Source organism: Rhinichthys klamathensis, unplaced genomic scaffold, assembly GCF_029890125.1.
Source record: "Rhinichthys klamathensis goyatoka isolate OS25496 unplaced genomic scaffold, OSU_Roscu_1.1 h1tg000323l_1, whole genome shotgun sequence".
NCBI lineage: Eukaryota > Metazoa > Chordata > Actinopteri > Cypriniformes > Leuciscidae > Rhinichthys > Rhinichthys klamathensis.
The window spans coordinates 1,952,849-1,977,500 of record NW_026606839.1 but is presented as its reverse complement, the minus strand read 5'-3'; the positions used below and the strand labels follow the sequence as shown (position 1 = coordinate 1,977,500).

Here is a 24,652-nt window from a genome sequence, read left to right as displayed (position 1 = left end):
TCTGTCTATCTGTCTGTCTATCTGTCTGTCTATATATATTGGTCTATCTATCTGTCTGTCTATATATATTGGTCTATCTATCTGTCTGTCTATATATATTGGTCTATCTGTCTGTCTATCTATCTGTCTGTCTATATATATTGGTCTATCTATCTGTCTGTCTGTCTATATATATTGGTCTATCTATCTGTCTTTCTATCTGTCTGTCTGTATATATATATTGGTCTGTCTATCTGTCTGTCTGTCTGTCTGTCTATATATAATGGTCTATCTGTCTGTCTTTCTGTCTGTCTGTCTATATATATTGGTCTGTCTATCTGTCTGTCTATATATATTGGTCTGTCTATTCTGTCTGTCTATATATATTGGTCTATCTATCAGTCTGTCTATATATATTGGTCTATCTATCTATCTGTCAATCATTTGATGGATGTTTCTCGTTCCATGTTCCTCCATTTCTTCTCTGAATGTGTTGTTTCAGGTGTGTTTCCTGTTGGCGATTAATGTGATGGGTCAGCGTATGGATTTCTACTCCATGCTGCACGGTTTCGCTCTGGCGTTAGTGATGTTCAGACGCCGGAGGAAAGCTATCGCCGAGATATGGCCCAAATACTGCTGCTTTCTGGCCTGCATGATCACCTTCCAGTATTTCATTTGCATTGGAATCCCAGCGGCTGCTTGTAAAGGTGTGTTGCTGTGGGCCTTTTCAAACATGTTTATTTAACAGGTTCTTAGACAGTTTATAGGACACTAATCCCAGCTATTTAGAGTAAGAGTGCTGTAGCATTCTGGGATTAAGCACATATACCTAGTTTGAAAGTGATCCTGTAATTGCAGAATCTGTGAACATCTGTTGTTCCCTTTCGTTGTCACTCCGAGTTCCGTCGGATGACGACGAATGGGGTTTCGCTTAGAAAGCCAATCGACTTCGAGTACTACAAAACGAGCCAATGGCAAAGAAATGCCATGGGTCTGCGGAATTTGCATAGCGTAACTCCGCCTCACCTCGTGGGTATTTAAGGAGGACGCTGGCAGCAAATAGGCATGTTTTCGCTTCGGAGCCAAGGTGATCCTTCGCTCCACAAGCCATTCCTGTACTGTCAGTTCTGCAGACGAGCGAGATTCTCTGGTGTTGGTGTGACGGCGATCTCCGGCGAGGACGCGCTTCCTGCTTTTCTGTCCGTGATTCGACAGCGAGTGTGTTTCTCCCCGGGCGCTTCAACACAGTCAGAGTTTCTTTTTCTCACAAAAGAGCTTGCACGCGGCACGTCTTTTTAAAGATGCCTCGCCCGTGCACTTCTGGTTGCGGTAGACTCGTTGATGACTCTGATGGGCACGAGTGGTGCATAGTGTGTTTGGGCATTAATCACGCTAGAGCAGCACTCGTGGATGACTCATGTTCTCTCTGTGGGAACATGACCATCGCAGCATTACGATCAAGACTCGGTGATCTCGCAAGAGTGAGGGTCCCCTCATCCACACCCCGATCTACTGACTCTAGAAATAGAGCTAGTACTTCGGCTGGTGGCCAGGGTGATCTGAGGATGACGGTTTGGAACAAAGCGCCGACTATCAGTCCGTGCCCAGCCGCATCCTCTCCAGTGCTGCAACCCGTGAGTGTTCGGGGGATTCCGGCGGGATCATCTTCGGGTGTCCCGCGGGTTTCCTTTGACGCTCCAGAGGATGACGCGATGTCTATCGCAGCATCACAAGGTGGGTCTGAGTCTTCTGGAAGTGAAGACTCATCACAGCTGCCACCTTCGGGTGTGAATACAGTGGTGCTAGAGTCTGATCCAGAGATGACGGCCATGCTGTCTCGAGCCGCCGCGAGCATCGGGTTAGAGTGGAACCCTCCGCCCTGCCCCGAGCGCTCGCGGCTGGATGACTGGTATTTGGGTCAGGCTGCGGGACCCCGTCCGCGTCAGGCCCCGATACCTTTCTTCCCGGACGTGCATGATGAGATCTCGAAGTCCTGGAAGACTCCCATGTCTTCCCGTGACCGCTCGCTGATTTCATCCGCCTTTCCTCCCCTCGATGAGGCCGCTGCCCGTGGGTACACTGGGCTCCCCCCGGTTGAACGCTCTGTTGCGATGCAACTGTGTCCTCAGAGCGCTTCTTCTCGTGGTGAGCCTAAGCACCCATCCAAAGCCTGTATGTACTCGTCTGCGTTAGTGGCGAAGTCCTACAGAGCTGCGGGACAGGCAGCCGCCTCTTTGCATGCCATGGCCATTCTGCAGGTCTACCAGGCCCAGATGCTCAGGGACATGCACGAGGGCAGGACAGACCCGGGGCTCTTCAATGAGCTGCGCGCCGCCACCGACCTTGCTCTCCGAGCGACGAAGGTGACCGCACGCTCCCTGGGTCTGGTGATGTCCACAGCCGTGGTCCAGGAGAGACACCTCTGGCTTAATCTTGCTGATGTGGAGGATGCCGAGCGGTCCCGGCTGCTCGACACCCCCATATCGCAAGATGGCCTTTTCGGCGGTGCAGTCGAGGATTTTGCCCAACAGTTCTCGACTGCCCAGAAACAGACTGAGGCTATTAAGCACATTCTGCCCCGACGGCCCGCTGCTGCCTCCACTCAGCCGACCGGGCAGAATACTCAGTCTGTTTCCCGCCGAGGGCGCCCTCCTACGGCTCCCACCCCTCCCGCCCGGCCCAAGCAGCAGCCTTCACCCGGGCCCGGTCGCGGAGGAGGCCGTAGGAAGGCGCCCCAGCCCTCTCCAGTCCCGCCCCCCGCTAAATGCCGGGTCAAGCGGCGCTCCTGAGACGGGCTGCTCAGGGATGATGTACACTTCTCAGGAGGTGGTAGCAGGACCACTCCTTCCCCCGGTGGAGGGCCGGGGGAGAATCTTGAGAGAAGTGACACATTCATCTCTGAGCACACAGAGTTCTCGGACGACACGGTGCGCCGCCCCCGGGCCGTGCACCCCTCGTCCTCCTCTGTCCCAGAGCCGGATGACAGTGCGCGCCGTCCACGGACCGTACCACTCTCATCCTCCTCTGTCGCCAGACCCCTGGCAGAGCAGACCCCCGTGGAACGTTCGTCCTTCCCTGGTCTGCTCTGTCAGGACGCGGTCTATGACTGTACCCCCACACCGGGCCGCTATGCCGTCCACGTCTGGGTCAGTCATACCGCCTCGCTGCCCCACCGACGGGAAGTCTGTGGTTCGCATGACCCCGCTGGTTCAGTCCTTGGGAGCTTGGCTAGAGCTTCCCAACCTGTCCCGCTGGGTCGCACGAACGATCAGGCTCGGCTACGCGATTCAGTTCGCGCGGTCTCCTCCCCGCTTCAGGGGAGTCCGCTCCACTATGGTCGGTGGCAATGCCCCTATCATGAGAGCGGAGGTTGCTACCCTGCTGGCGAAGGGTGCGATCGAGACTGTCCCTCCAGCCGAAATGAGGTCCGGGTTTTACAGCCCCTACTTCATTGTCCCGAAGAAAACCGGTGGGTTACGGCCAATCCTGGACCTGCGCGTATTGAACCGCTCCCTTCACAGGCTGCCGTTCAAGATGCTCACCGCCAAACGCGTTTTCGAATGTGTGCGGCACCAGGATTGGTTTGCAGCGATCGACCTGAAGGACGCCTACTTTCATGTCTCCATTCTCCCTCGACACAGACCGTTCCTACGGTTTGCTTTCGAGGGACAGGCATATCAGTACGCAGTTCTCCCATTCGGGCTAGCCCTGTCTCCTCGCGTCTTCACGAAGGTCGTCGAGGCAGCCCTTGTTCCCCTCCGGGAACACGGGGTTCGCATTCTGAACTATCTCGACGACTGGCTGATTCTAGCTCACTCTCGAGATCAGCTTTGCGAACACAGGGATTTGGTACTCCGCCATGTAGCCCGTTTGGGCCTTCGGGTCAACTGGGAGAAGAGCAAACTTTGCCCCGCGCAGAGGATCTCTTTTCTCGGTATGGAGATCGACTCGGTCGCCATGTCCGCGCAGCTTACGAGCGAGCGCGCGCAGTCACTGCTGACTTGCCTGAGACAGTTCGAGGGCAAGAGTGCGGTTCCACTGAAACTTTTTCAGAGGCTCCTGGGGCATATGGCATCTGCAGCCGCGGCAACGCCGCTCGGATTGCTTCATATGAGACCGCTTCAGCTTTGGCTTCGCGACCGAGTCCCGAGGTGGGCATGGCAACACGGCACCCTCCGAGTACCAGTTACTCCGACCTGCCGTCAGACCTTCACCCCGTGGGGGAACCTCAGCTTTCTACGGGCAGGAGTGCCTCTGGAACGAGCTTCCCGGCATGTTGTTGTAACGACAGATGCCTCCACCACGGGCTGGGGTGCCATGTGCAATGGACGTGCTGCCGCGGGCTCCTGGACAGGACCCCACCGCTTATGGCACATCAATTGCCTCGAGTTGCTGGCTGTACAGCTCGCCCTGCGCCGCTTCCGAGCCGTGCTCTCGGGCCAGCATGTACTAGTCCGATCAGACAATACCGCGACCGTAGCGTACATCAACCGTCAAGGTGGTCTGCGCTCCCGCCGTATGTCACAACTCGCCCGCCACCTCCTCTTATGGAGTCAGAAGCATCTGAGGTCGCTTCGAGCCATTTTCATCCCTGGAGCCCTGAACTGTGCAGCCGACGAGCTGTCACGGCTTCAGCCCCTCCCCGGAGATTGGCGACTCCATCCCCAGACGGTTCAGCTGATTTGGGACCAGTTCGGGGACGCACAGATGGATCTGTTTGCCTCTCACGACTCGACCCATTGCGCCCAGTATTATTCCCTGACCGAGGGCACGCTCGGCACGGATGCTCTGGCACACAGCTGGCCGCGGGGCCGCAAATATGCGTTTCCCCCAGTGAGCCTTCTTGCGCAACTCCTGCGCAAGGTCAGGGAGGACGTGGAGCAGGTCACTCTGGTCGCGCCGTACTGGCCCACCCGGACCTGGTTCTCCGAACTTGTACTCCTCGCGACAGCACCTCCTTGGCCCATACCTCTGAGGAAGGACCTACTTTCTCAGGGACGGGGCACCCTATGGCACCCTCGTCCCGATCTTTGGAACCTCCACGTATGGCTCCTGGACGGGACGAGGCAGGTTTGAGTACCCTGCCACCAGCGGTGGCGGCTACCATCACTTCCGCTAGAGCGTCGTCCACGAGACACCTCTATGCGTTGAAGTGGAACCTCTTCGTCAACTGGTGCTCTTCTCACCGAGAAGACCCCCGGAGATGTTCGATCAACGTCGTGCTTTCCTTCCTTCAAGAGGGGTTGGAGCGAAGGCTGTCTCCCTCCACCCTCAAGGTCTATGTCGCCGCTATTGCCGCACAGCATGATCTTATAGAAGGTAAGTCGGTGGGGAAGCATGACCTGATCGTCAGGTTCCTGAGAGGAGCGAGGAGACTGAATCCTCCTCGCCCTCCTCTCGTTCCCTCTTGGGACCTCGCAGTGGTTTTATCCGCCCTGCGTAGTGCTCCCTTTGAGCCTTTACAGTCAGTCGAGCTTAACTTCCTGTCAATGAAGACGGCGCTTCTGACTGCATTGGCCTCCGTTAAGAGGGTAGGGGACCTGCACGCATTCTCCGTTGACGAAGCGTGCCTGGAATTCGGGCCGGCGTACTCTCACGTGATCCTGAGACCCCGGCCTGGATATGTGCCCAAGGTTCCTACCACTCCCTTCCGGGACCAGGTGGTGAACCTGCAAGCGCTGCCCCCGGAGGAGGCAGACCCAGCCTTGGCACTGCTCTGTCCAGTACGTGCTCTTCGCATCTATGTAGACAGAACGCAGTGTTTCAGGACCTCAGACCAGCTCTTTGTCTGTTATGGTGGGAAGCTGAAGGGAAAGGCTCTCTCCAAGCAAAGGTTGTCTCACTGGATAGTGGACGCCATTGCTTTGGCATACCAGCAGCAAGGTCGACCGTGCCCCCTTGGTGTGACTGCCCACTCCACCCGGAGTGTGGCATCCTCTTGGGCTCTAGCGCATGGCGCCTCGCTAACAGACATCTGCAGAGCTGCAGGCTGGGCGACACCTAACACATTCGCCAGATTCTACAATCTCCGAGTGGAGCCTGTGTCCTCTCATGTACTCGCTTCAACCAGCTAGTACCGGACCCGCTCAGGTGTCTTCGCTTGCTCGCCATTCCACTCCACGGACTGGATACGTGCGATTATTCTCCTCAGGTGAGCCTCTCCGAAAGCCCTGAGTTCCTCCAGCACTCCTGACGTCGGCGCCAGTGTCTCTTGCCTGCGCGTCGGCTAGGTGCCTCCCGTGTGCATGGTACCTCCCTGAGCTACCCCCACATGTGTATTCCCACTGTAAGCCTCTCTGAGCATGTGTCTTTCCCTTGGCAAGCCACCTTGCCACCCCTGGGGTTGAAATATTCCACCTGCGGCTGGATACCCCAGTGATTCCCCATATGCATCCCTCGGGTCATATGTGTATTTCTAAGTCCCCCCCTCTGGGTTGGCAGTAATTGCATACTTCCCTAAGACCTGGGATATGCTCCCCAGTGTACCTTGGTATTCCTGTGTTAAATAGGAGTCCTTCGTCCGTGCTAGTCTCACGACAGGGATCTCAGATTTACGCAGGGCACTGGAAGACAGCCGAGAAGTGGCGTGATTAGACTGGTATCCCCATTCGTCGTCATCCGACGGAACTCGGAGTGACAACGAAAGGGAACGTCTCGGTTACGGATGTAACCCTCGTTCCCTGAGTAGGGAACGGAGACGTTCCGTCTGTCTGCCACTTCCGCTGTACCGCGGGGATCGCCTGAGCTCAGTCTTGGCTCCTCAGCGAAGAAAACATGCCTATTTGCTGCCAGCGTCCTCCTTAAATACCCACGAGGTGAGGCGGAGTTACGCTATGCAAATTCCGCAGACCCATGGCATTTCTTTGCCATTGGCTCGTTTTGTAGTACTCGAAGTCGATTGGCTTTCTAAGCGAAACCCCATTCGTCGTCATCCGACGGAACGTCTCCGTTCCCTACTCAGGGAACGAGGGTTACATCCGTAACCGAGACGTTTTAGAGGCCGTTTACATGACATGGTTTTCAACTAAAAACATAAAACTTTTTATGCATTGTGGCCGTTCATTTACATGAGTCATGACAACAGCGTTTTGGGGGCCCTGAAAATGCAAACTTTTGAAAATGGCTTTCAATTTGCAAGTTTTTGAAAAACGACACTGTTATCATCTCTGTGTAAACTACAAAAACAGAAATTTGTGAAAACGGTGACGTCATGCACATGCGTGTTATGTGTTTGGTCTTTAGGCACGTAGTTTTTCTTTACAAAGTGACATTTCCAACTACTGGCCTGGAAGCAGAATACAGAAATTTTTGTCGTTTTCGCGGATCAACTTTGTTGTCTGTACGCAAAAAAAACGCAAAGGAAAAACTTTTAATTTTTAGTGATCCATTCAATCACATTCATAGATGGTAAGAAACAGTGTTATTGTAGGATCAGTATTGTTGTTTTAATTAATATTTTGAATTAGTTAGTATTTTATACTTTCTTTTTACAATTTAATTTTTTGTTTAGTTTAAATTTTTTTTGTTTTTGTTTATTTACATTTATTACAGTTTTAGTTATTTTAGCACATCAAGTTTTTTAATGTATTATTTTATTTCAGTTAAAGTTTTTATTTTAAGTAACACATTTGTGGTTTACTATAACCGTGATGGGAAATAATTCAGTGCATTTGCATAACCACCTGTTCACCTAACATAGAATCAACACGATAAAATAAAAATTTTATACTTTGTCTCTATGTATGCATTTAAAAAAAAAAAAAATCCTGAGAAACAAATTTAAATCTATTGAATGAAATTAGGTAAATATCCTTGCAAATGCATGCATGAGACTTCAATATGCGTGACATTGTACAGTGACACAGATCATGTGAAGCACTCAATAAGTTGAGTTAATGTTTGTAAAAAAATATATAAATTATAATATATAATGTCAAATAAAATAGCAATGAGCACAGTGGTTCAACACTGTGCCGACTTCTGTGATGTGATATGACATCTGTGATCCTTGTGTTATCTGTTTCCAGTGATGAAGAATGTTTAATTCTTAAACTTCTCTTTGTTTCTAGATTATCCCTGGAGGTTTCCTGATAGCAAGATAGAGTCTAACGTCATTAAATGGCTTTACCTCCCTGATTTCCACACTCAACCCAACTCCTTATTCCTCGTCTGTGAGTTCTGCCTCAGAAACATACAGCATTAATGTTTATGTGTGTTGCCATTTAACATTTGAGGTTCCGCTGTTGTGTTTTGCTTCTTAGCAGAACATGTAAACATGAAACTGTGTTCAAACTAAATCAACCCTCAATCCAAATCAATCCTCTTAGACTGTCCCACATTTCTGTTTCGATAATACCGCAATAACAGCACCACGAATCACAGTGTTTGCAGTCTCTAAAGTATTAAATAAAGTATCAGCGGTCAATAGACATGCAAAAATACCCTCTTATAGCCTCTTTGTCCTCCATATCCGCCGTTAAATGTGTCTTCTCCCTCTCTGTGTCTGATGTAGATGACTTCATGCTGTTGCTGTGTGCGTCGCTGCAGAGACAGGTGTTTGACGAAGAGAACAAAGCGGCCGTTCGTCTGATGGCGGGAGATAACGTGGAGATCTGCAGAGATCTGGACGCCGCATCGTTCAGTGTTCACAATCCAGTACCAGACTTCATTCACTGCAGGTGCAGTACACACTGCAATACACACAACACACTGCAATACACACAACACACTGCAATACACACAACACACATCCTTCCTTACTGCGTTTCACTGCTAAAACTGTGTGTCATCAGAGAACTGTTGCAAAGTAGATAGATAGATAGACAGACAGATAGATAGACAAACAGACAGACAGACAAACAGACAGACAGACAAATAGACAGACAGATAGATAGATAGATAGATAGATAGATAGATAGATAGATAGATAAACAGACAGACAGATAGATAGATAGATAGATAGATAGATAGATAGATAGATAGATAGATAGATAGATGATAGATAGATAGATAGATAGATAGATAGATAGATAGATAGATAGATAGATAGATAGATAGATAGATAGACAGACAGATAGATAAACAGACAGACAGATAGATAGATAGATAGATAGATAGATAGATAGATAGATAGATAGATAGATAGATAGATAGATAGATAGATAGATAGACAGATAGATAAAAAGACAGACAGACAGATAGATAGACAGACAGACAGATAGATAGATAGATAGATAGATAGATAGATAGATAGATAGATAGATAGATAGATAGATAGATAGATAGATAGGGAGATAGACAGACAGACAGACAGACAGACAGACAGACAGATAGATAGATAGATAGATAGACAGACAGACAGACAGACAGACAGATCGATAGAGAGATAGACAGACAGACAGATAGAGAGATAGACAGACAGAGACAGACAGACAGACAGACAGACAGACAGACAGACAGATAGATAGATAGATAGACAGACAGATCGATAGAGAGATAGACAGACAGACAGACAGACAGACAGATAGAGAGATAGACAGACAGACAGATAGATAGATAGATAGATAGATAGATAGATAGATAGATAGACAAATAGAAAGACAGACAGACAGACAGACAGATAGATAGATAGATAGATAGATAGATAGATAGATAGATAGATAGATAGACAGACAGACAGACAGATAGATAGATAGATAGATAGACAGACAGATAAATAGATAGATAGATAGATAGATAGATAGATAGACAGACAGACAGACAGATAGATAGATAGATAGATAGATAGATAGATAGATAGACAGACAGACAAATAGATAGATAGATAGATAGATAGATAGATAGATAGATAGATAGATAGATAGATAGACAGACAGACAGACAGACAGACAGACAGATATATAGATAGATAGACAGACAGACAGACAGACAGACAGACAGATAGAGAGATAGACAGACAGACAGATAGATAGATAGATAGATAGATAGATAGATAGATAGATAGATAGATAGATAGACAGACAGACAGACAGACAGACAGACAGACAGATAGATAGATAGATAGATAGATAGATAGACAGACAGATAAATAGATAGATAGATAGATAGATAGATAGATAGATAGATAGATAGATAGATAGACAGACAGACAGACAGACAGACAGACAGACAGATATATAGATAGATAGACAGACAGACAGACAGACAGACAGATAGAGAGATAGACAGACAGACAGATAGATAGATAGATAGATAGATAGATAGATAGATAGATAGATAGATAGATAGACAAATAGAAAGACAGACAGACAGACAGACAGATAGATAGATAGATAGATAGATAGATAGATAGATAGACAGACAGACAGACAGACAGACAGATAGATAGATAGATAGATAGATAGATAGATAGATAGATAGATAGATAGATAGATAGATAGATAGATAGATAGATAGATAGATAGATAGCAGTTTATTCAGGTCTTTGCTTGTCACTCACTCTACGTGATCCTCTTTCTCTCACTTTCCAAGAATTTCCATGGATCATATTGCAGGAAAAATCCATAACGCACCATCACGCGCTCTCTCTCTGTCTGCGCTCTAACCCAATAAGTAGCTTTTAAGTATGGACTGATCTTTTTTCTACAAGGTGATTGATTTAAGTGGAGGAAGCATCTTCTTGTTGTGGTCCATCAATGCAGGTCCATATCCCAACATCTCAGCTTTTCATCAGAGCTCTTAGTACAGGCCTGTGGCTGAACACAACGTCCAGTGTCTACAAACACCGTGAAGACAGGAGATGTGCTTTAACCTCTGGAGTGGCTTAACAAGACATGTGCAGGCTTTTAGTGTCCGCCGCTTCCATATACATGTGAAGGAACTGCTCTGGGAATCGATCCGCTCATTAGAATTATGCCGGCCAGGATGTCTGATATTATATAGGAAATGAAGCATAACCGGTTGTGACATCATCTCATTTAAATAAATGATGGCTGCAAAAACGTTTGCATACTTCTAGAGTGCACTTTAAATTGGTCTTTTTTTTTTTTTTTTTGCTGTTAAAATACTTTCTACTTTGCTAGTTTATTTTATTATCACAATTTTTTTTTTTTTTTTTTTTTTTTTTCAACCATAATTGGTTTTATTTTCAACCATAAATATAGTTATTTTTAACCATAATGGTTTAACCCAAAATTGATGATTAGGAGTCATTATATATATATATTTTTTTTTATTCTATTTGATCTTTCGTAATTATCATGAAACAATGTTTTTAGTAACAGTTACATTTTTTGTTGTTCATTTGCTAGTTTAAAAATGCAGAGACATTTCTAAATGGCTCCTCTGTGGCCCTTTCAAAACATTATTCTATTCGAATGAACACAATTCTTTCATAATGCATACATACAGTATTAGCCCAGAATGCATGCAGATTTGCACTGTACTGTCCAGTCTGAGCACCTTTGGCATGTTATTGGATGCACTAATCTCAGATGATCATCATTTAAACATTACTCCGCTGTAATTCTGTCAGGTCGTACTTGGACATGCTGAAGGTGATCATGTTTAGCTACCTCTTCTGGTTCGTCCTGACCATCATCTTCATCACGGGCACGACTCGGATCAGCATCTTCTGCATGGGTTACCTGGTGGCGTGCTTCTACTTCCTGCTGTTCGGGGGCGATCTCTTACTCAAGCCAATCAAGAAGATCCTGCGTTACTGGGACTTCCTCATCGCTTACAACGTGTTCGTCATCACAATGAAGAACGTCTTTGCTGTGAGTACAATCTGATATCTTACAGAAATATGCATTTTCTGTTTTCATCCATAGTGCAGTAAATAGTAGGGTTGCTAGACTAGTTGCTAGAGGATATTGTATCTACTTAACTACTTTTGAATGTGCTAGTTTAGTTACTCTATATGCTTTAGACATGTAAAACATCCCCATTTCACAACATGACGTCATTGCGTGATTATGTAAAATACTATGTAAAAATACTAGTGAATCAGTTTATTGAAACAAACTGTCCGAAAGAACCAGTTCACGAAAAGGAATCAGACTTCCCATCTCAACCCTAACCCTGAAAATAAATCTATTTTTAACAATCCAAAAATAATGCTACAAATGATCACAAACAAATGCTCAGATTAATATTTTTGATTTTATTAACCATTTAATTATGTATTTAATCATTTATTTATTTATTTTATTTTATTTTTCAATGAAACAACTGGTGCATTTTATGTCATTTTGATAAAAAAGGAATTATATGCTTTAAAATGCACTACATTTTTGAAAGCAATAAACATATTTAGAGGCATGTTTCAGCAAATAAAGTCTTTAAGATTAACTACCAAAAACATGAGATTAATCATTCTTTTGAGGGGCTATTAAATGCACAAACAGAGAGAATAAGTGAATCAAGAAATTAATAGAGTTGTAGTGAAATTAAAATTGTAGTGAAATTGAAATGGCAAATTGAATAGATTTTTTGTGCATTTTTCTGGTGTTGTATTTTTTCACAGATTTTGGCGTGTGGTTATATCAACACTTTGATAAAGAACAACTGCTGGTTAATTCAGCTGCTCAGTCTCGCTTGCACCATCAAAGAATACAAAGATCTACAAGGTAAGAAACAACAGGAGCAACTGTGTGGGTTGAAGTTGGACAAACGGTTTGGTTTCTAACCTTTGCTACATTCATTAATCACACATAGTGAGCTGCCTACAAAGGCAATATTTGAAGGCATCATATTTGCGATAGTAGTCCGCCTCATTGTGTGCCTTCGAAGACAGCATGAACTAACGATGAAAAATACATTTATTAATCTTAGTCAATGTTAATTTAAACATTTACCAATACATTATTAAAATCCAAAGTTGCATCTGTTAATGTTATTAATATTATTTAAAGGGGTCATATAATGGTACATGCACTTTTACAAGTTGATTGTACTGAAATGTGTGTTGGCAGTGCTTGTACACAAACATCATAAAATGATAAAAATCCATCCAGTTTTTTTGTTTTAATCTCCTTATGTTTTCCCCTGCCTCAAATTGAGCCGTTCGATTTTGTGACGTCACACGCTCGGACGCCCCTCCCGCGATTGTTGATTGACAGCCGGGTTTCAACACAGACCCGCCCTCGCTCGTGAGCCAGCTGTCAATCATAGTCCGCGGTCATTGTTGATATGCTGGAGCACTGTCTATGAGCAGAATGGCGTCTAAGCGATTGTGGTGTTCTGTTCTTGGGTGTAATAACGAACATAGTCATTTTAATGTTCCTAAATCCGAACCGCTGAAGACGCAGTGGCTGAGTTTGTTTTCGAAGGGAATATTCCCCACGAGCAACGTCAATGCTCTCATGTTTGCGCGAATCATTTCACACACCAGACTGCTTATAAACGAGGAGGGTCAGTATAAAGCTGGTTTTGCTAAGAAGCTGCTTCTGGACCGGTACCAACTATTCGTGTTCCTGCTGAACCTCCAAAATAACTGAAGTGAGTGTAACGTTTAATTAATCTTTAATATTTATATTAATCTTTGCAAATCGCTAGCTGCACGCTTCACAATGAATGCGTCTAAGGTTTACACTCAGGGTACATTACGGCATGTTTTCTATGTACGACGTTCTCAATATAATTCATAATCCCACGTCTATAATGAACAACGCGTTATGGTTATTGTGTTACAAACGGTGTACGCACAGAACAGAGAGGCGGAGTGAGCAAAGCTCATTATCATTTAAAGTCATATGCACTGAAACGGCGTGCTGAAAACAGAGCTGTTTTTGACCAGGTAAAATAAGTGTTTTCTTACAATACTAATGAGAATTTTTAATTAAAGTATATTACAAAGTTTTAATTTAGACTCTAAAGAATCATATTAGCTTGTACAAAAATGGCATTATATGACCCCTTTAATGAACCTGAGCTGACATGAACTAACAACTGTATCTTAACAGTTGTATTACTACAAATAATGTTAACTAATGGGAACATACGTTTTTGTAAAGTGTTAGCATATATCCTTCACTCCCAGAATGCATTGCAGTAACGAGAGAATGTGGTGTCCACAAACTGTTGATTACAAATATTTTTCAATGAAATTAAGTTAACTTATTTGCAAGTAGAATGTTTGATCCAATATTTGTGTGTGCAGCATATTTTTATGCTTGTTTGCTCAGCAACATGCACATTTTCAAACTCTTCCTAATCAAAAACACCTGATTTAACTCGTCAATTCATTATTAGAGACTCCAAAGCTGTGCTCGAAATCGCCCCCTATACCCTCATTCACTATTCCCTACATTACTCCAATAATATAGTCCACTTGAAGGAGTGAATGATACGAGTGAGTGAATTCGGACACTGAGTGTGCCAGAATGGCTGCGTCTTTTGCATATTTTGTGCTTGCTTTTTAGTAATTATTTGAAACTTAGCAAACTGGCAGCTCCTGTAGTAATGAAAAGATTTATCTTGAACTCTGTCATGGAGATTAGCATGTATACACCTTAATTTATACCTGTATGATATTACGCTGTAGCCACATTGGACCAGCAGTTTGTAAAATGGACCGATGGATGATTAAACTGCGCCATCTTCTGGTCAGACGTAATAATTAATTCGACTCGCGACTCTCACAGTGCATTATGGGTATTCTCTAGCTGTTGAGCACATAGATATCCATAATAAAGGCTAGATGTCTTACGCCGGAGTCTCTATCGTCATCACCGGCGGCCATCTTGTCACAGGCGAGCTTTCTGGCGGGCTCTGTGGTGCCTGATGTAAGATGAGTGATCAGCACGAACACAAATACTCTTATCTCGTTGAAATCTTGACGGATTTACAAACGGTTTGGTTTCTTACAAACGTTATTAACGTGGCTATAATTCTGGATGATTATTTATTGATACACTTATTATTCATAAGCATGCAGTGTCATAACTACATCTCTGACGTTTCTAACAAACCAAACCGTTTGAAAATCGGTAGAAAATTGAGCAAGTTGTGGTTATTTAAAAAGTACACGCACCATTAAAACACAATGTTACGAGCGAGCTGCCTGTGACAAGATGGCCGCCAGGTGCAGACGTCGACCTCCATTGGCCAGCAGCGCGGGCGAGACATCTAGCCTTTATTATGGATATCTATGGTTGAGCATACATTGGTTGTGCATTCGTTGTTGCAGTGCATGATGGGATTAAATGATTAGACTGGATAAAGTCCACTATGGTTGCTGATACCTAAAAATGACTGTCCCCTTAAATAGTGCCCTCTTTAAGGGTATAGGGGGCGATTTCAGACATGGATGGGTCGGATAAGAGATACTTCCAAAATGTGCACTGTTGGTGTGCCTCCAGAATCAAGGTTTAGAAACACTGCTCTAATGGCTTTATATGTTTTTTGTGTGTCTTCAGGCCCGCCTTCAGCCTCGACTAAAAATCAATGTGTGCTCCCGAAGGATGAGGCCGGGATCATCTGGGACAGCATCTGCTTTACGTTCCTCCTGCTGCAGAGACGTGTCTTCATGAGCTACTACTTCCTCCATGTGGTCGCAGACATCCGCGCCGGACAGATCCTCGCATCTCGGTATGACATGTAAACAGATTTGTTAGCATTGACATTTTTGCTTGAGGTTTATTTTTGTATCTGCAGTTGTTACATAAATGTAACCGTTGTAGTATGTAATAAGCAAGGTTGGGAATCTAATATTCAAGGTCAGGAATCAGATACTTGTTATAAAAATTAAAATCCCGATTCCTTTTATCGATTCCTTTGTGTGCATTTTAATATGTTAATCCATTCAAGCACAAGAAGACCCGCGCACTGTTCTCTGTGCTGCACATGCATCCTAAGTGTCTTTTTGCATTTGAATAGACACATTTGCACAAAAATATGTCAAAATATCCGTCACTGATATGGTTCCTACCACTGTCGCCTTTGTCGCCATTGGCTTTTGGCTTGCTTAGTTGGGGAGATTTAATTTTATATTTAACAATATTATTAAAACATTATTTTCCTATTATCTCTGTAAAGCTGCTTTAAAACAATCTGTATTGTAAAAAGCGCTATATAAATAAAGGTGACTTGACCTGACTTAAGTGAACGTAAACAGTTGACAAAGAAAACAAACGCATGTGTAACAGTATATTGGATCCGTGCAGCTCTTAAAGTGACAGCAGCCTAATATTCCTGCCGCCGTCTCTAAATAATGATAATCAAACTACAAAAGACAAAGAGAATTCACTCGCTGTTCTTGACTGAATGTAACTTTGTGACTATATTTGTAGTGTATATTTCATTTATAAAGTGCAGTGTTATTTTACAGTTTCTGTACCTGAATACCTGAAAATCTTAAAACACATTAAAACACAATTCAATCATATCTTTGTTCAGTTGTGTTTGTTTGTGCGATTGCTAATTTGTTTATTTGTTCTTTTTTAATTACTAAGTGTTTACTTGTCTTTAATAATGCTTGAAATTTATATTACGGTAGTTAGGCTAGTTGTTTTTTAAACCATTGGCAAAAGTTCCTTATTTAAGTCTTCTTTAGCCTGTTGATTTTTCTTCATGGTATTCATCTACAGTTAAATGTTTTGAAATAAGACTTAGAATGAACGTGAATGATATCTACGTTTTTTTCTTTACCGTAATGGAATCGAAATTAGGAATCGATAAGCAGAATCGGAATCGTTCAAATGATTCCCAAATAATTCAACGCTACGATACCCTACGATAATTCAAACGATACCCAACGCTAGTAATAAGTGTGAATGTAAGTACAGTATAGTTGAGTGTTGTCGTGTGTCTGTCTGTCAGAGGAGCCGAGTTGTTCCAGGCCAGCATCGTGAAGGCCGTGAGAGCTCGTCTGGAGGAGGAGAAGAGATCCATGGAGCAACTTAAGAGACAGTGAGAAACATCCTTTCATTAATGTTCCATGATCTTTGGGTTTTTATTGTTCCACATGACTGAATTTTGCCTATAATGTCCACAGTAGAGCTCAACCGCTTTGTTTTCTCCATGAGCGATTTGGAATATTCTTCACTGAGAGCTCTTAGACCAAACCAACCAATTTTGTGTCAATTTAGGGTGTGTTCACACTTGGCATGTTTAGGTTTGATTAAAACGAACCCTGGTGCGATTGCTCTGTTAGTGCGGTTCATTTGAATAAGTGTGAACGCTGTCATTTGAACCCTGGTGACACCAAACACACTGAAGAGACGAGCCTCGATCCGCTTCCAAACTAACTCTGGTGCGGCTCGACTGATATATGAACACAACACGGACCAAAGACATGTAAACAAACCAAAAACAGGAAGATGAGACCCTAAAAAGGACAGAATGAACAAGCACAGCTGTTTTTTCTCGTCATAGTCGTGATGTTGCCCATCACAGTTCAGATCAGGAATAAATAGTTGTTTTTTTAATCCGGATTAAACTAACCAAGCGAACCGAACTACAAGTGTGGAGAGACCCTTTAAGTTATTTTCTAATCAGAAAACACCACTATTAAGAAATTAATACTTTTATTCAGTAAAGATGCATTTAATTGATCAAAAGTGTCACTTAAGACATTTTTAATGTTTCAAAAGATTTCTGTTTCAACTAAATGCTGTTTTTTAACTTTCTATTCATCAAAGAATCCTGACAAAATGAATCAGGGTTTCCACTAAAATATAAAGCAACACAACTGTTTTCAAAGTTGATAATAATGAGAATTGTTTTTTGAGCAGCAAATCATCATATTAGAGTGATTTCTGAAGGATCATGTGACACTGAAGATTGGAGTAATGATGCTGAAAATTCAGCTTTGATCACTGGAATAAATTACATTTTACAATATATTCACATAGAAAACAGTAATTTGAAATAGTAATAATATTTCACAATATTACTGTTTTTACTGTATTTTTGATCAAATAAATAATGAGCATGAGACTTCTTTCAAAAACATTTTAGCGATCCCAAAAGTTTTGAACAGTAGTGTATATTACAACAATGTACATGTGTTATTTGATTTTATTATTATGTATCAGTAAAAGTGTCGCCGCTATGAATGCATTAATTTAGGATGGATCGTATTAAGACGCGCCAGCAGAAGTTCAAGCGAGGGAAGGAGAAGATGCTCAGCCTTGCTCAAGTGTCCGGAGACGAGCCGAAACTCATCCCACCCGACGAAAACAACGATGAAGATGATGATGATGGTATGATGTAGATCATAACAGCATGAGAGTGTAATTAGGATAAAATCAGATAAAACTGTATTTCTTAGAAACTTCAAATGGTAAAAAAAAAACAAGTTAGCATTCTTATACAAGTGTTGTGTATGTATTTAACTGCATATTATTCACATTTTCCATAGAGCAACATGGAAAAGGTTTAATTTCCAAATTCACAGTCACTTCTGACGTGCTTTCATTAATGCTCTGACATTTCATTTGCAGAGAGAAAGAAAAACAAGGTGCAAAAAAAGCAGTGGTGGAGGCCTTGGGTTGATCATGCGTCCAGTAGGTTCCTCATACCTTCCTCTGATCCTCCTTGTGTCCTTGACCAGAAGTCAGAGGATTCCCATACTGCACTGGGGCTCTGGCAGACCTCAAATACAACAAACACACCCTCCAGACCTTTGACTTTTCCACATCTATTTAAGGCTCTGAAACTGGTTTTGATTGTTACAGATATATATCAATACATTTTTTTTAAACCGGTCGTATCAAAAGGAATGATATGATATACAGTCAAACCAAAATTTATTAAAATTTAGACACCACCAACATTTCGCACATTATCACAGTTTATTCGCTACAGTTTAGAAAATGGTAATAAAATATGACAGAGTTACCTATTAGTTATCAAATCAGTTGATATTTCACTGGTTTTGTCCGTCCTTCTGTTAGACTGTCTCACAAATGAATTATGTTGAATATCTGTCAGCTGTTAAATCTAACTACACAATTAGATAATACCAATTTAGGTCAGCAAATTACCAAGCAATGCTTCATTTTGTTCAGTCTGTGGTGTAAAAAGGTCGCATAGAGCAATTAAAGAGAAAACATGGTCAGGTCAAAGTGTCTAAATAATTTTTGGTCTCAATTTTTTTTTTAAATTTTAGAATTTTAGGGTATAATATGTCACAATTTATTTTATTTTGCCGTCCTTACATAAATTAACTATATTGTCCTGCACCCACTAGTAAAAAGTTTGACTGTATGTTGTGCATGATATGACCACTTTAATTACTTCATGAAATGCTTACAAAATAGTGTTTAAGGATATATGAAGATGAAGTTAATTAATGACATCCATTTGATGCCTTAAATAGATCTACACAGCGGCTGAAGGAAAAGTTGAACGTCTGGATGGTTCTGGCTTGTTGTTATGTGACTGTGAGCTGGTTAATGGAGCCGTACAGTAGAGAATCACTCTGCTTTGTTCAAATCCACCAGAAACTCTGTTGTGGAAAAGAGAGACATTTTTCCTTAGATCAACGTGAGCCGTCTTGATGTTATAGGAATAATTCATCCATAAATGAAAATTCAGTCATCATCTTTTCACCCTTGTTTTTTTCCCTCCATGGACTGTTTTAAGGAGCTATGTCGAATGCTCTTTTCTGTACAATGAAGCATATATATACAACTAACAAAGCCTAGCAACTAGCTCAGGACATGCTAGCAACATGCTAATTAATGCTAGTAATGTGTTAATTCCAAGCAGCAACCTTCCAGTCTCTCTCTTGAATCCAACACTGAAGTGACTTAAACTGCAATTCATCGACTAGCCGCTAGAGATACGATCCAAAACAATCCCATATATCCCCATGTTAATATTCCCAGCTTTACAGGTAGCCACTTGAGTGACAGGTGGATTGCCGCTGCTGTCACAACTAGTCGTTTGTCTGCTGTCTGTTAGCCGTTACGTCACCTCAGCTAATCCGCCTCTTTGACCATTTTCGGTTATCCGCCCACTTTGGGTTTCAAAAATGCTCTTAAGAAACTAACGGGTGACGCCACGGACACTATAGGTCCAATGTTTTATACAGTCTATGGTTAAAACATGCTAATTCATGGTAGCAAAATGCTAAAAATGTTAACAACATGCTAATTCATGTTAGCAATGTGTTAAAAAATTGTTCTAAATGTGCTAAAACATGTTCATTCATGCTAACAATCTGCTAAATCTGCAATCTGTTAAAACAAATGCTTGTAACATGTTAATTCATGTTATCAATGTATTGAAATCTGTTGCAAACATGCTAGAAAAATGTAAAATAATTCTAGACATGCTAACAACATAAAACATGCTAGGAAGCTATTAAAACTTTCAGACGAGGCTTTGTCAAGCCAATATAAAAGTTTGTCCCTACGAACTTTATTTTCTAGTATTAAATTGTAATAATAATTCACAATATTACTGTTTTTTTTTTTTTTTTACTGTATTTATGATCAAATAATTCATCCTTGTTGAGCATAATGCATAAATATATATAAAAAAACATCTTACCAACCCCAAACTTTGGAATGTCAGAATATACCAGCAAAATACAAAGCTGAATGTAGTTATGTTCGTGGACATCTTGATTACTTTGCCTCAAATAAAGCAAAAACTAATTTAGTAAAACTTTGGCAAATCTTTCATTCATTGTATGTAAAAGAGCTTGTGCATCACCTTTTGATTTCCATGGAAAGGAAAAATCTGGTGAGCTTTTGAGCGACAGAAGTGTTAGTAAGTTTTCATTTTCGGGTGAACAACTAACTTTGGTTTATGGTCCCTCTCTTTATATCCTCTTCAACAAAAAAAGTGCTCAACAGAAACCCATCAAAAAGCTAAATAAATACCTTCAAACTCATAGTCTTGGTGCTTTTCAGCGTGTGAGATGGTATTTACTTTGTCTTCGTTGATGTGCTGATCTCCGTTATCAGCGTGATACTGAAGCACAGGAGATGCGATTTCACTATAAACCTGCGACTACTTCATTAATGTTAATATTTGTTTTATAGTGATTAGAATGTTGATTGTTATCAAGGAAAACACATTAAGGTACAATGTTACAGTCATGGTATCGGACGGTAATACCATGGTACATGATTGAATATGGTTGCCATATTCACATACTATGGTATTTACATGCATTTCAATTTACTGCAAACACTACCATAGTATTACTATCATGATCCTGTCCAAAAAGCCATGGTATTACTGTTGTACCATGTTTTTTTTTTTTTTTAAATGAGAGACCCTCTAATCACTATAGAAAATGTATCTTGTTTTAGAGCTTTATAGGGCAGGTTTTTGGTTTTGTCACTTAAATAAAGTTTTGAAATGTTTTCCCAGCATCCTCCCCTGCCCTCCCTCTCCATTGTGGCTCTTCTGTTCAAGGACACAAGGCAGTTTCCTTATTCCAATTACTGTTTTTCTATGCATCTGTGAAACTGCAGACACACACAGCTGTGTTTCCGAGGTGTTAGATGACTGACTAACCCAACTAGAGATTTTTCTCTCTCCATTTTATGGATTAATTTTATTGGTAATTGCTGTTTTATTAAAATGTATAAAATGGGATATGCAAGATTTTATGGTTTTCGTTTTGCCGCTGCTTTACAAATGTTCATGTTCTGTTATGCCTGATAAACGAAGTTTTGTACGGTTTTCAGATGTAGAGATTCAGGTAAGTTTAATCAAGAGATTTAAGGGTATTTTCTCAGGTGCTCTGATGAGCAAAACTTGAAAATTGTTTATTGAACATTTTCAACCTTGATTTTGTATATATCTGAAGTACTTTATTACTGTACTCATTATAAAGTGTTACTATATGTGTGTGTGTGATTTTATGATTTGCTGATTTTATGATTGCTTTGGCTAAACGCTCTCCTCCGTTCCTCTCTCAGTGGTTAGAAGTGGTGATTATTATCTATTTGAAACTGACAGTGAAGAGGAAGAGGAAGATGACGAGAAAAAAGATGAAGAACCACCCAAGAGATCAGCCTTTCAGGTGAGTGAACCGAATTTACACAACTTTTTGTGTAAATTAGGAAACTTTAATTTCAACCCGGTAGAGCCTGACATTTGAAGTAATAGTCCGAAAAAGCTATATTTTTTGCAACAGTTTATTGAACCTTTAGACAAAATATAAAATAAATCCTATGTGTTTTCTGAGTATCATATCAGACTTTTTATGGCTCATTTATGATATAGTGAGAATATAGAGCTTATACTTTAGGAGAAAAAAAACTGAGCAAAAATATGCAATTTTGTTGATGCTGGTATGCTTCAAATGTAAATCAATGAGATCTTTATAACAGTATATCATACTACTGACATAAAATGCATATAAATATCAGTCGTCACTCTATATCTGCTAATAATGTCTTATTAAGCTGATATTTAAATGCTTAGTTTTATGATCAAAGCTCTGTAGTTTTAAAACATATAATGCAATGCAATGATGATTGAGAGATGAACAAATAAACCTTCCTCAAAAGCCTGATCATATTTAACACATTAATTATGGATAATCAGTTAAACCTTAGTTGCTTCAGTTCAGTAAGTGTTCATCTCGAAATATTATATTACTAACAATATCAAATTTATTCTTACATTTACTTGATAAAAATCAATGCAGATTTCACAGCAAAAAAAAAAACAGGAGCTGAAGGTGAAAGTTTTTACAATTATACTAAAATATCTTTTACTTACTAAAAAAAGAATAAACTATCAATCAGACGACAGGCGGCATGTAGTAGATTGTGTGCAACATGTTTATCAGCAAATTTTAAATCATATTGATCCTTTACAGGCCATAAATTGTGCATTTCAAATATGATACGGTCGGCTTTAGGGTTGATTTGTTATAGCTCAGAAGACGTAGTCAAGATTAAACAAAGTTCACAAACACCATTTTACTTCAGTTTAAAAGGATATTCAGTAAGAAAGAAAGGACTTGAATGAAAGTGCGAAGTCGCAGATGCTTTGCCTAAAAATCCATCTTAGAAATAAAAATAAACACAAACCGAGTCAATAGTTGTCATTCAGCAAGAGTATAGAGCTATAAAATGATGAGTTTAGATCATTTAGATGAGACTTGTGCGAGTTCATATTGAGCTGTCTGACTTTTGATTGCGGGCGTTGGTATCTTCACAAATCTGAGCAGTTTGAAGACATTGTAGAGATCTCTTCTGAAACTCTACAGGAGACACGTGTGAGATTACTGGGGACTTTCTCTCAGGAGAATTCAGTCTCCAGTTGATCTCCATTTAATCTATATTAAAGTCCCCCTGTAGTCAATAATTGTATCCCTTAAAAAATCACCAAAATGACATATTTAAATGTTAAAAATTCTTCATGCCTTAAAATATCTTGAATGTAACTCGACACCCTTGCCTCATTTAGTATACGCGGCTCTATGAATATGCAAATGAGCCCCGCCTCCACTCACTCAGCTCAGAGATCCACTGGTTGACGATCACACGTTGATCTGATTGGTTACAAGGTCGTTTGTGACGTCAGAAACACCAGCGATTTCAAACCGTGTTTTTGAGACTGTCTTTGGTTCACTGCAGTTTTAAGCAGAAAATACTCGACATATGAATTTACACATGGTTTGTCTTAAAGCATATTAAAAACACCACATAGACATATAAACAACATTAAAGCTGGATTTTCACCACAGGGGGACTTTAAATTGCAGTTTTAATGAGATCTCTGTGATTTTTCTTTCAATCCCCAATCAAATCCATCATTAAGAAAATTTCAACATGAAAATTTCCCGAGCATCTGTTGCGTCGGTTCCTCCATCTTTTTAGTTACAAACCTATGTATTAATTGTTCATCTGTTGTTTTAGTGTTGTAACTGTTTGAAGGGTTTCAGGACACTGATGCTGTGACTTTCTCCTGGTTCTTTCTCCTCTCAGCGAGCGATCAGAAAGTTTGCTTCGGCCCTCGTGGCTTTACCCAGATCAGTCATTAAACTGCCCAAAACTGTTCTGAAGTATTTAATCAGAGCGGCCAAGGTACCACCGCAGGGAACAGCTCATCTGTGTTTATCTGTGTTTTATTGTAAGATTTCCATTCCATGTTGTTCCAGCTATGATATATATATTTGTAAATATAATGAGATTGTAAATATCCTTTAAGGATGCATGGAATGGAAATGATTTAGAGGTGTTGTTCAATGTGAATGTTGTGTCTTTGGTGTGTTTTTTGGGTTTATTTTTAATCATTTCATTGGTAACACTTTACAATGAAGTCCCATTAGTTAATTAACATTAGTTGATGAGCAATGCTTTTGGTACGGTATTTATGAATCGTTGTTAACAGTAGTAAAAATTAGGGCGGTCAAACGATTAATCACGATTAATCGCATCCAAAATAAAAGTTTGTGTTTACATAATATATGTGTGTGTACTGTGTATAATTATTTTATATATAAATGCACACAGGTATATATTAAAAAAAATATGTTATTTATATATAAAATGTTTATATTTATATAAAATATACATTATATATAGGCTACATTCAGTCTATATACAGTATATACATGCAAATATTTCTTAAATATACATGCATGTGTGGGTATTTATGTATTAAAAATAATTATACACAGTACACACACATATATTATGTAAACACAAACTTTTATTTTGGATGCGATTAATCGCGATTAATCGTTTGA

At 41.3% G+C, this 24,652-nt stretch overlaps 1 protein-coding gene across 4 annotated transcripts in view; it reads left to right on the top strand.

The window, feature by feature from the left end:
- LOC130105607 (piezo-type mechanosensitive ion channel component 2) overlaps window positions 1-24,652 on the top strand; it is a 144,666-nt gene that overhangs the window by 85,186 nt on the left and 34,828 nt on the right. For 3 of the 4 annotated variants that reach the window (XM_056271671.1, XM_056271669.1, XM_056271670.1), the window contains 11 exons: window positions 482-686; window positions 8,049-8,150; window positions 8,492-8,657; window positions 11,513-11,756; window positions 12,506-12,608; window positions 15,399-15,570; window positions 16,801-16,890; window positions 18,052-18,185; window positions 18,426-18,488; window positions 21,867-21,970; window positions 23,889-23,987. In XM_056271671.1, the coding sequence (XP_056127646.1) occupies window positions 482-686; window positions 8,049-8,150; window positions 8,492-8,657; window positions 11,513-11,756; window positions 12,506-12,608; window positions 15,399-15,570; window positions 16,801-16,890; window positions 18,052-18,185; window positions 18,426-18,488; window positions 21,867-21,970; window positions 23,889-23,987 (1,482 nt within the window). The remainder of the gene's footprint in view (window positions 1-481; window positions 687-8,048; window positions 8,151-8,491; window positions 8,658-11,512; window positions 11,757-12,505; window positions 12,609-15,398; window positions 15,571-16,800; window positions 16,891-18,051; window positions 18,186-18,425; window positions 18,489-21,866; window positions 21,971-23,888; window positions 23,988-24,652) is intronic. The other variant, XM_056271672.1, reaches the window with a different exon arrangement.